We start from the raw sequence: 11564 nt of genomic DNA, 5'->3' as shown, positions 1-11564 counted from the left end.
CATTGAATTGAAATGACTTCAGTATCTATGAAAATAAGTAAACAAGTTATAAATGACTCCCAAGTGGTAGAAAAAAAATCAGTGGGATAACAAACATAAGGATAACATCTCATACACCTATCTCCAAACCAGACGTTAAAATTAGAATGAATTCTTGATATTATCACAATTTAAAAAAAAAACATTTCAGATCCAATATTTTAGAAGAAAAAATATCTCAGCTTACTTTGTAACGCCAAAGAAATTTTACTGCTAAAAATCGATTAAGCATAATAAGTGAATAGATGAGAATTATTTATAAATTTATGGTTCTCGTAGTGTTTATTCTTCTAATTTATTATAAAATATAATAAAAATGGACCTGAAAATGGACCGGTCCAAAATCAAGAAAGGATTAGCCCAATGTTCCATAACGGGCCGACAAACCCAAGTGCATTACGCTCGGTATAAAAGACGGCGGCCCAGAAAGCTCCTCTATAAATATCCCGGCAGTAGACGGCAAACGCTCTCCTCCTTAAACCCTAATTTGGTGCGCAACAAAACCCTAGCCTCTCTGCTCCCTCGAAACATCGACGACACAGAATGGTACCCTCTCGTTCATCTCTGATCTTCTCTTAGGGGTTTCAATCGATCGATTAGGGTTTCTGAATTGCTAATTTGTTTTGAGTTGGACTGTAATTGCAGACCGGAGAGGCAGTGAACCCGAAAGCGTACCCGTTGGCGGACGCGCAACTGACGATCACCATACTCGACCTGGTTCAGCAAGCTGCTAACTACAAGCAGCTCAAAAAGGGCGCGAATGAAGGTACTCACCCGAATGCTGCTTCTTTTTAATCCATTTTTTTATTATTTTTGTGTCAAATTTGGGGCTTGGAATTTGACATTTGGGTTGTGATTCTTTTCAGCAACTAAAACCTTGAACAGGGGTATTTCGGAGTTTATAGTGATGGCGGCTGATACTGAGCCTCTGGAGATTCTTCTTCACCTTCCCCTGTTGGCTGAGGATAAGGTACTCTTGCTCTGGGGCTGAGTTTTTCGTATTCTGAATGCTTTATTATTTGTTTGTCAGTTGGAATTTTTGGTTGGTTGATTGGGATAGTGTTGATTCTCATATGGGGGTAGTTTAGCGGCATATTCAAGTGCCTTTGTTGTTTGTTTTTCTACACTTTTTGGATAAAATGTTTCTTTTTTATTTGGCTCCATAGTTGGCGTATTATTTGTCAGTTGAGTTGGTTTGTGTAGTTTCCAAAGTGTTTGATTTTCCAGTTTTCTAGTAGGCATCACTGATTTTATTTACATCTGTTGGTTGGGCTGTGTTCAACGGCTTTACATCGAGGCACCAAAGATCACATGTCTGTTTCGTTTTAGAATGTACACGTCCCATATACAACAACCTTTTAAGACTTGATAGTTGGCTTATTATTCGTCAGTTGAGGTGGTTCGTGTAGTTTCCAAATTGTTTGATGTTCCATTTTTGTAGCAGGCGATACTGAAATTTGTACCCAAACCAGGCACATTTACTATATACGTTTGGTTGGTGCTTGTGGCTGTGTTCTACGGCTTTGAATTGATGCACTAAAATCTTAAGTCCGTTTCATTTTAGATTGCACACATTTCATATGCCACACTGTTATCAATAAGCATCACGTGGTTATAGACATGTAACACCATGCCCCAAGACAGTAGCGCACTCTAAATATCGTGTGTCTGTTTCATTTTGTACTGGAACTTTAAAACCCTTTTATTTGCTGCTTCTCTCCTAGAGTCTCAGGTATGATAAACTAGTATACAACATGTTATAAACAGTGTACTTGAATTTGTGCAGAATGTGCCGTATGTGTTTGTCCCTTCGAAGCAAGCACTTGGACGAGCATGCGGTGTCACAAGACCCGTCATTGCCGCCTCTGTGACAACAAACGAGGGAAGTCAATTGAAGTCACAAATACAACAACTCAAGGTACTCTTCATTCTAGTTTTAATCTATAATTTCTGGATTTGGTTCTGTATTGTAAACATCGTATATGTAAAAATGCAGGATGCCATTGAGAAGCTCCTTATCTAAACCATTTCGGAGAGCATACTCGGTGTGATGGGCCTCTCGGACTGTAGCGAGAGCCTTCAGAGGCTTTGACTGATGGAGTTGTTGTGTACTGGGAAATCCTTTAATGTTGACTTTGTACTAAAAGTTTTGTTTTTAATGAACTGCTAGGCAGCTTGAATCTGAAATTTATTTGGATGAATTCGAGATGAGTGTTGCTGTTAAGTACAAGCTTATGTAACAGAGTGATTGCCTTGTTCTTCGGTTGCTATTTCAGAGAGATCATTAGTCATGCTTTACTCTTCTGTGTCGATTTGGTGGTTGAATGTAGGGCTCTTCCGGCTGAATGAGCTCCCTCGCTAGAGGTTATTTTTGGTTAAAAATCATTGTTACCGAACATTTCTGGGTTCAAATAGAGTTCAAGTGAAAACACTCCCAATCAAAGGTCTTGGGTTTAGGGCAATTGAATTTCCCAAAATTTTACCTTATGCTTGTGGACTTGTGAACACAATTACAACTTGTTGAAGGTCGCTTATCAGAGTCAGTGCTGTAATTTGGTTAAAAGAAGCATTAAAACTTCTGTGAAAACTTCGCGTAGAGGTGTCAACTGCGTCATCTAGAAGGGCACTTGTCATAAAAGTAGGGTGCTTCCTTAATGTTCACATGTGACCTCACGCTGGTCTCTCTTACTGTTTTAGTAGTTCTACTAAAGTTTCTCGCAATCTTGTACACAATCATATTCATCGTAAAAAATGTAAGTGTTAAATCAATAATTTCAAGTAATCAAAGTTAAAACTTTCAAGAATCCTTGCTACAATTTGACAGAAAACGCTTACGTGTGGAAATCATGTAGCCTTCGCCAGCGCGGTTGGTGATATACTCGAAAAGAGTAGATTGCATAATCTTTCACACACACACACACACACAAAGAACCTTTATCAGATTAGTACCATGAATTATTATATATTTTATTATTAACTATATTGTCTTTCTTATTGATTTATTTGTGCATTGATACGAACACGACCTAGATATAAATAAATAAATAGAAGTGAACACGAGCTAATGGCACCGCTAAAATGCTTCCAAGAGTGTCCAAGATATATGTTATCTTAAAGATGAATTTCCCTCTCTTTTTTCTTTAAACTTTTGCTACAAAAGAATAATTATAGTACACAATCATGAGTTGCTTCGGCCTCAAATGTTTCACATGTACATATTCAAGGCCCTCACAGTCAGTGAGCTCGTCTCCCACACATTATCCCTCAGAACTTTCATCTCCAATCCTAAGCATTTCGCCATTCTCCAAATCTCTTCCGAAAGCGGGTGAGACGTATCTCCCGACGAAAACGGATGCAAACACAAGGAACCATCAGCAGCATCACCACCACCAGTGTCCACCCAGCTAAACCCAACTTCCTTTCTCACTCCCCTATCTCTCATCCCTTTCCGTACTTTCGCCACCATTTCCCAGTCCCCTTTCTCAGCATACAAGTTCGACATCTGCACGTAAGCACCTGACTCCGTCGGTTCCAATCCCATCAGCGCGTTGGATACTCTCTCACCCATCTCCACATTCCCGTGTATCCTGCATGCCCCGAGCAGGCTTTGCAGCAGCGAAAACCCTGGCTGTCCTGGCATCTGACTGATCAACTCCTCCGCTTCCTCCAGTTTCCCTGCCCGCCCCAACATGTCCACCATGCTTGAATAATGCTGAGGAGATGTCTCAATCTGATAGTCTTTGATCATTGAGTGAAAGAGATGACGCCCGGTCTCAACCATTCCCTTTCTGCTGCAGGCAGCTAGTACAGAAAGAAACGTGATTGAATCGGGTTTAACCCCTTCTCTTACCATCCCCTCGAACAATTCTATTACCGAGTCACAGTCTCCATGCGCAGCATATGCAGATATTATTGCAGTCCAAGCAAACTGACTTTTGTGAGGCGTTTCACTGAAAACTCTTTTGGACTCACTAATACTTCCTCGCTTTGCATACATGTCAAGAAGAGCACCTGCGATGATCGGGTCAGTTACTGATCCAAGTTTAATTAAAAATGAGTGGCATCGTTGGCCATACTTCAGAGATATATCGTGAGCATCGCCAATTGCGCTCAAGACACTGCCAAATGTGTAATTGTTTGGCGTCGCCTCCATAGTTGCTACTAAGAATGTTTTGAGAGCATCCTGGCACAGCCCATTCTGAGCATACCCTGAAATCAAAGCGTTCCACGATATGATTTCTCTGCATTCCAACTCCTCGAAAACTTTGATGGAGTCCTGCATGGACTCAAACTTAGCATACATTGTGATAAAGCTGTTGCAAACATTATCCTTAGACAAAAATCCAGTCTTTATGCAAAACCCGTGAATCATTCGGCCTTCTTCCACCTGCTTCCCAATCGTTACAGCGTGGATTAGCCCAACAAATGTAACATCATTTGGATATACTCCATCCAGTCTCATCTCATTAAACAGAGAGATGGCATCTTCTTCGTCCATAGAAATCATAGTCGTCCAAGAAACTACATTGCGATCGTTCGTGTGCTGAAACACCAATTTTGCATCTTCAGTATCCTCACACTTTGAATATGTCGAGATCAATACATTACAAACTGAAACATGCCTTCCGTATCCTGATTTTATAGTCACGCCATGTATCTGTTTCCCGAGTCCTAAATTCTGTTCATGACCGCAAGCTGAAACTGCACTAGTAAATGAGACATGATCTAACTCCACCCCTTCTCTCATCATCTCAATAAAGGCCAAAACCGCTTCAAGCCCGTGATTTCCCTCTTGCGAATAACCTGATAGTATTGCATTCCATGAAACCAGATCCTTATTCCACATTTCATCAAACACGTTCCTAGCTTCTATTAGATGTCTCTGCCTCGAATACATACTTATGAGTGCATTCCCAACAAAAACTTCACAATCCAAACCGGACTTAAATATGAGAGAATGAAGCTGCCATCCAAACAGAAAGTCCTCATGCTCCGCACAAAAGGAAAGAACGGTTGTATAAGTCACCGGATCAAAAACAACTCCATTCAAGTTCATCCTAATAGCAAAACTCAATGCACCCTCACTCGACCTGAACCCCGAAAGAATTGTATTCCAAGAAACTATATCCTTATAACACATCCTCTCAAAGATAAATAACGCACTATCAAACTCTCCAGCTTTAGTGTACATACTCATCAAGGAATTCAAAACCGTAACATAAGAAGCAAACCCAGAAGAAACCGCAAACCCGTGAATTTGGCACCCGGGTTTGAGGTCCCCTTGACAAGCCTTGACAGCAAGGGTAAGAGTAACTTCATCGATATTCTGTGACGAACATAACTGAACCTGCTCTCTGAAGATGCCGAGGGCTCGACGCGGAAGGTTTCTGTGTAAGTTGTTGAGCATAGCGTGGTTAACCGATGCTGCTGCGTTTGGTTGGGGATTTTGGTCGAACAGTTGGTGCTCATGTTTGAATGAGTGGAAGTTAGAGCATGTCGTGAACCGTTGGTTAGGTATTCGTTGGAGGGCTTTGAAATTCAGTTGGCGGGTAATCATGGGAAACTGACAAACCGCCGATTGTAATCGGAAACTAGCATTTGGCAGAGAGAATAGGCAGATCCTTGAACCTTCTCCAAGTCTAAAACCCTGTGTTCTTCACTTTCTTGTCTTGTAATATGAAATGGGCCTTTTGTATTTTGGTAAGATGTAATAAAACGGGCTTTATAAATGATTTGGTAGCCCATTGGGTTTTATCTTGCCCATTCCAATAATCATTCAAGCCCTAATCCAAGATGAATAATGATCCGACAATCTAGCCTAGGGACATAAATAAATACGTTACGGTGTATGCGGAAATCATTTTCCAACATACATGGGACTCATTCCGATAGTAATGTGATTATTCTTTTTTGTGTCTAAATAACACTACTTCTTTTATATTGGCTTTCATCTGCGTGACCTACTCTTGGCTTCTAGATCAGCGAAAATCTAAGTAACACATTATGTGACGGAAGCTATCATTGCAATGAATCTAATTTTGAGTAAGCATGTAGGAGGTGAAATGTAATTTGACCATTGATTTTAGGGATTGAGACAGAAGATATATGTTTGTTATTAAATGTCTGTTGTGATTGAGTATGATCCTCTCTACCTGTATAGAACATGAAGGGGCAGCAGCTACACAATAATAACTTTATCTATCTGGTTCTAGAATATGAAGGCAGAGTTGGTACAATGCTACAAAAATATTTATATGAATGAATGCATAATTGATGGAACAACTTGAAAGTTGTACATAATATACATATATCCACACCGGTAGATTTAGGATTTGAATTTTTTGGGTGCTAATGTTAAAAGGTTCAAGTTTTTAGATAGAAACTTGGCAAAAAGTGTACAAATGTCGATATCTATTGTTTATATGTCAATAAATATCAACATTTGCTGAAGCAATCTGATGAGTGTTATAGAGAGTGTTTGTTGACGCAACTTGTCAAGATATGCCTTGTAAACATTACATCAAACACTTAGTGAGTACAAAAAGATATATGTACCAAACATTCGAAGAGTCCTTAGATGACCTTCACATGCTTATTTCCTGGCCTCCGGATGGTCTCAGGATCATCCTGATCCCAAAGTACAACCATCGTATTGAATATACATATACAAGTGCTTTTAAGTGCAAACCAATTAGTAGCTTAATAAGATGCTAACCAGTCACTTTTTTTTTAATTATAAATTTAAAAATCATCCCCGTAAAATCATACAAATCATGCAGTATATTTCCATTTCCTCTTCCTCTCCAAATTGGTAGGTAGGCTGTATGGTGAAACCAGATTCAAACAGTTGTTATTAATTAGTGGAATCCCACGTGGCCACATGCCATGTTCAACGCCAGGCTGACAAACTGATCACATATATTATTATACCTTTTCGTCTCTTTAGTTTTGAGTAATATATGAAAGAATGCAGACAAATCGAGTTTAATTTTTTCTTAATTCGTTTTTGTTTTTTTAACAAATAATATTTTATCTACGTTAAAGAAGAAAAAGTGGGCTTAGTCTCACAATAGGCTAATAATAATGTGGTTCAAACTCATATTTGGCAAGAATCAAACCTAAAATCTTTTACTTATAAATGAAGAAGAATATCATTATAGTACTAAGTGGTCTAGTACCTGTTACTATTAAAAAAGGACTTCACTTCTTTTTTTATTCAAATCTGGTATACACTGCACTGGGTGTAGTAAATATTTATTAAATGTCGGTTTTTCAATAGGTAAGATTGATATTTGTAATACCCTAACAATGGATTTGAATCCTCTCCTGAGCTAATGGAGATGATCCTCTTGACCACTAATCATGGACCGTTGGATTTTTATCCAACGATTATAATTATTATAACTTTAAAGGGACCCCCTGTTTGTAGCCGTTGGATAAAAATCCAACGGCCCATGATTAGTGGTCAGGAGGATCCTCTCCATTAGCTCAGGAGAGGATCCAAGTTCCCCTAATAATATTGATAATGTATCAATACACGTCACCATATTTGAATACTTTTATGTTATCTATTAATTTTAGAGAGTTTTAATGAAATACTCTCGGTACTATTTACTTTTAACGAAAAATCACATTTTTACCTTTCTTTGATACTATTCACTGTATCTTTATTTGTCATTTTTCATTAAAACTAAATTCTAAAAAAACTTTTTATTAGTTTTTCTTTAATTTTAATGACGAATTATTGACACCGTATCAGTCCATCTTTTTGAAAATTGAGTGCAAACTGTTCAAATACAAGAGAGACTTTGGTCATATCACACATACAGATGTGCCTCCCTCAACTTATTCTGGCTGAGTAGGGTTTCAGTATTTAAATTAGTCAAATCTCTCCATCCGAAGGCACCAAATCAGACTCAGCAAATAATTGTTAATTAGGTTGTTTGGTGAATTCAATATGGCAATATGCTAATCTATTTGCTTAATTTATATCTTCAATTTGATATATTTTTTTACCAAACCATATATATATATATACTAAGAGAAAGGGGTGGGTTAGGGCTGGTTTGGTATTACTGTGCTTTGAAAAAAAGCTGCTGTGAGAATAAGCGGCTGTGAAAAAAATCAGCAGAGTGTTTAGTAAACTTTTTTGTAAAAGTGCTTTTGAAAAAAAAAGCAGTTTGATAGTGAGTCTTTTCATTAAAGGAGCAATGTAGCTCCGTGTGCTTTGAAAAAAAACCAGTTTTCCAAAGCTACAAATAGCAGCTTCAGCTTTTTTCTTTGATTTCAGCTTATTCTCACAGCAGCTTCCAAAATAAGCCCTTTTTTTTTCAGTTTACCAAACACCTAAAACCCTCACAGCTTTTTTTCATTGGTGCTTTTTTTTAAGCACTCACTCCCAAACCACCCCTTAGCCTCACAATAGACTAGCAATAATGTGATTCAGATTTGCCTTTGACGAGAATCGAACCTAAAACTTCTCACTTATAAGTGAAGAGAAATACCGTTAAATCATAATACTAAATGGCTTAAATTTGATTTTTAAGGAGAGAGAGATTTGTCTCGTTTTCCCGTGAAGTAATTTCTACACACCTATTTTATCTCATTCCCATTGTTGTGTTTATTCCTATCAACTATATGATACAAGCAAACGAGAATTAATAAGCAAATATAAACAAAGGTGATGAAAAAAAATGAGTGAAAATTATTTTCACATCTCCAAAGAGTCCAAATATAATTTCGTTTATGTTTGTCTTAATTTTTATTTTATACAAATAACGTGACAAAGAGAAACCGAATTCAGAATTTTAATAAACGATATTATCTATCTACACTAAGAGGGACTAAGGCCGTCTCCAACCGAAGGGTGCAGAGGGACTAAGGTCGTCTCCAACCGAAGGGTGCAGAGGGCCGAAAATAGCCGTCTCCAACCGAGGGCTAGGCTAGAGGGCTCATGGACCCCACGAAATCTGAAAGGGCCAAAGGGCTGGTTGCATGCAGCCAGCCCAGGGCTGGCCAGAAATTCCAGCAATCCTGTCAAATATAACCGACAGGATTGCTTAAACAAAAATTTGAATTCAACAGCTAGCTGACGCCAGTTACCATTGGATACATTTTGTTTTTGGTTTTTTGGGCCTTTTTTTTTTTAATTCTTAAAAATTCTAATTTATTTTTCCTATAAAAACCTAAACCATTCATTCACCATTCCACACAAAATTTTCACCATTCCTACACCATTTTAATTTGTCGTTTTTAAATTTAAGTTGTAGTTTTTAAATATAAGTTGTAGTTTTTAAATTTAAGTTGCTGTTTTTAAATTTAAGTTGTTGTAGTTTTTAAATTTAAATAATAAATTATGTTTGGACATCGGTTGGAGACGGTTTTTTGTGACAGGGCTAAAACGAGCCTTATAGCCCTTTGGCCCTCGGTTGGAAATGGAGGCAAATATGGCATTGTACTGTTCATTAAAATATTAATATCTTGGAGGGCCAAATGGCTAAAACGAGCCATCTGGCCAGCCCTCGGTTGAAGATGGCCTAGGGAAGGGGGTGAGCTTAGCCTCACAATGGGCTAGCAATAATGTGGTTCAAATTCGTCTTTGACGAGAATTGAACATAAGTCCTCTCATTTACAATCATATTAATAGGGGCTTTTAGATTTTGGGGTTTAACCTAGATTCTATTTATATTTTAATCTAAATGGTTTCTAAATCTAATTCAAGTCCCTATTATTAAAACTCACCACATTTAAATATTTATAGCACACTTATTATTTGTAAACGTCTCTCCTCATCTTCGATGAAAAAGAAAGAAATTCTCTCCTCATACAAAATTAATGTATTTTGTTTTCTCCAATCATATTAATAGATAAAAAGTATTCAAAATTCAAATTCTTATAATTAAATAAAAGTCAACAACAATACATATAATTAAATTAATTTATTTTGTTTTCTCCAATCATATTAATAGACAAAAATTATTTAAAAAAACTCATAGATATGGAAATATCGGTATGAATACATGAATTTTGATACAAGTGTCTTGGTACATAACTATAGTACATACATAGGTACGTAATATGCATATACATATATATGAAGAAATTCACGCACAATAAAAAATAGATGATAATATATGACTTCTATTTTTATGAGAAAACTAATAATAATTATCAATAATAAATAACATTTTTGTTGTTTATGAAAATCAATATATAACCTAAACACAAAAAGCTCAATAATTAATACAACCAAATTAGTATTCAAATATTAAATGCCAAAGATTAGAGTTAATTTTTAATCTTGTGCACGGTTTTATGCTAAAAGTAATTTTTTTTCAAAGATTGGAATAAAATTTTCTGATTTTCTTAACTAGCTGAGTTAGGAGCCGTTGCTTGTTTTGATTTATTTAGTCTCCTACCAGAGCCACGCCAGCTCATGCCAACGAAGTCTCCCTCACTCACACCCGATCCCATACCTTATAAGCTTATCCCACTACACTACACAGCACCCCATATCCTCACACCTATCATGGCTTCCACACCTTCCTCCTCCCTCCTCCTCACCGCAGCCACCGTCCTCCTCCTCCTCCTCATTTCCCACACCCAAGCCCAAACCGCCCCTGCCCCAAGCCCCGCCGGCCCCCTCAACTTCACCGGCCTCCTCGACAAAAACGGCCAGTACTCCACCTTCATCCGCCTCCTCATCTCAACCCAAGTAGCCAACCAAATCACCAACCAGCTCAACAGCTCCACCGAGGGCCTCACCGTCTTCGCCCCCACCGACAACGCCTTCGACAACCTCAAAGCCGGCACCCTCAACAGCCTCGACACGCAACAGCAAGTCGCCCTCGTCCTCTACCATGTCCTCCCCAAGTACTACACGTTGGCCAGCCTCTTAACTGTGTCAAACCCCGTTAGGACTCAAGCCACCGGACAAGACGGAGGAACTTACGGACTTAACTTCACCGGGTCCGGAAACCAAGTCAACGTTTCGACCGGGATCGTGGAGACCCAGATCAACAATGCACTCAGACAGCAGTTTCCCCTTGCTGTGTACCAAGTGGACAAAGTGCTTTTGCCTTATGACTTGTTTGGTGCCAAGGCACCTGCTTCCGCTTCTCCTCCATCAAAGGCCAATTCGGGCAGCGGCAGCGCTAACGAGACGACAATAAAGCCTGCCTCTTCACCGGATAATTCCGGTGCCGGTTCAGTTTTGAGCAATGTGGGATTCATGGGTTTGGCTCTTGGGTATCTTTTCATGGGAACTTTCTTGTAACTAAGAAGAGTTTGAGTTTGATGATGGAGATTGATCCTAGTGTTTGTTAAGTTTGTCTTTGAGATTTTGGGAGCTCTGTGAGAAACACGATTTGTGCAGTACTTTGTGTGGTTTGTGTTACGATCTAGACCTACCAACATTCATGTAATTTGTAGTAATTCTATATATCTGTCTCTGTTTTTGGTTCTTTGAATCGGATTGTTTGATTGGGGTCCCCTAAAGAAAGAGAATTCCATACATTATGCATTCA

General features: G+C 38.4%; 3 protein-coding genes across 3 annotated transcripts; 2 read left to right on the top strand and 1 right to left on the bottom strand.

The window, feature by feature from the left end:
* The first annotated feature begins 478 nt into the window (after window positions 1-478).
* On the top strand, window positions 479-2341 carry LOC126604430 (uncharacterized). The gene is made up of 5 exons (XM_050271686.1): window positions 479-585; window positions 685-805; window positions 906-1009; window positions 1826-1957; window positions 2036-2341. The coding sequence occupies exons 1-5, from the start codon at window positions 583-585 to the stop codon at window positions 2060-2062; spliced, it is 387 nt and encodes a 128-aa protein (XP_050127643.1). The 5' UTR covers window positions 479-582; the 3' UTR covers window positions 2063-2341.
* Window positions 2342-3145: 804 nt separating this feature from the next.
* On the bottom strand, window positions 3146-5730 carry LOC126604414 (pentatricopeptide repeat-containing protein At4g32430, mitochondrial). Its single transcript, XM_050271666.1, has one exon. The coding sequence runs from the start codon at window positions 5594-5596 to the stop codon at window positions 3245-3247; it is 2352 nt and encodes a 783-aa protein (XP_050127623.1). The 5' UTR covers window positions 5597-5730; the 3' UTR covers window positions 3146-3244.
* A 4784-nt stretch (window positions 5731-10514) lies between these two features.
* On the top strand, window positions 10515-11507 carry LOC126604426 (fasciclin-like arabinogalactan protein 13). Its single transcript, XM_050271682.1, has one exon. It carries the CDS (start codon window positions 10568-10570, stop codon window positions 11312-11314), a length of 747 nt encoding a protein of 248 aa, XP_050127639.1. The 5' UTR covers window positions 10515-10567; the 3' UTR covers window positions 11315-11507.
* The last annotated feature ends 57 nt before the right edge of the window (window positions 11508-11564 follow it).

This window comes from Malus sylvestris, chromosome 15, assembly GCF_916048215.2.
Source record: "Malus sylvestris chromosome 15, drMalSylv7.2, whole genome shotgun sequence".
In the NCBI taxonomy this organism is placed as follows: Eukaryota; Viridiplantae; Streptophyta; class Magnoliopsida; order Rosales; family Rosaceae; genus Malus; species Malus sylvestris.
This window is presented reverse-complemented; position numbering and strand designations above follow the sequence as displayed.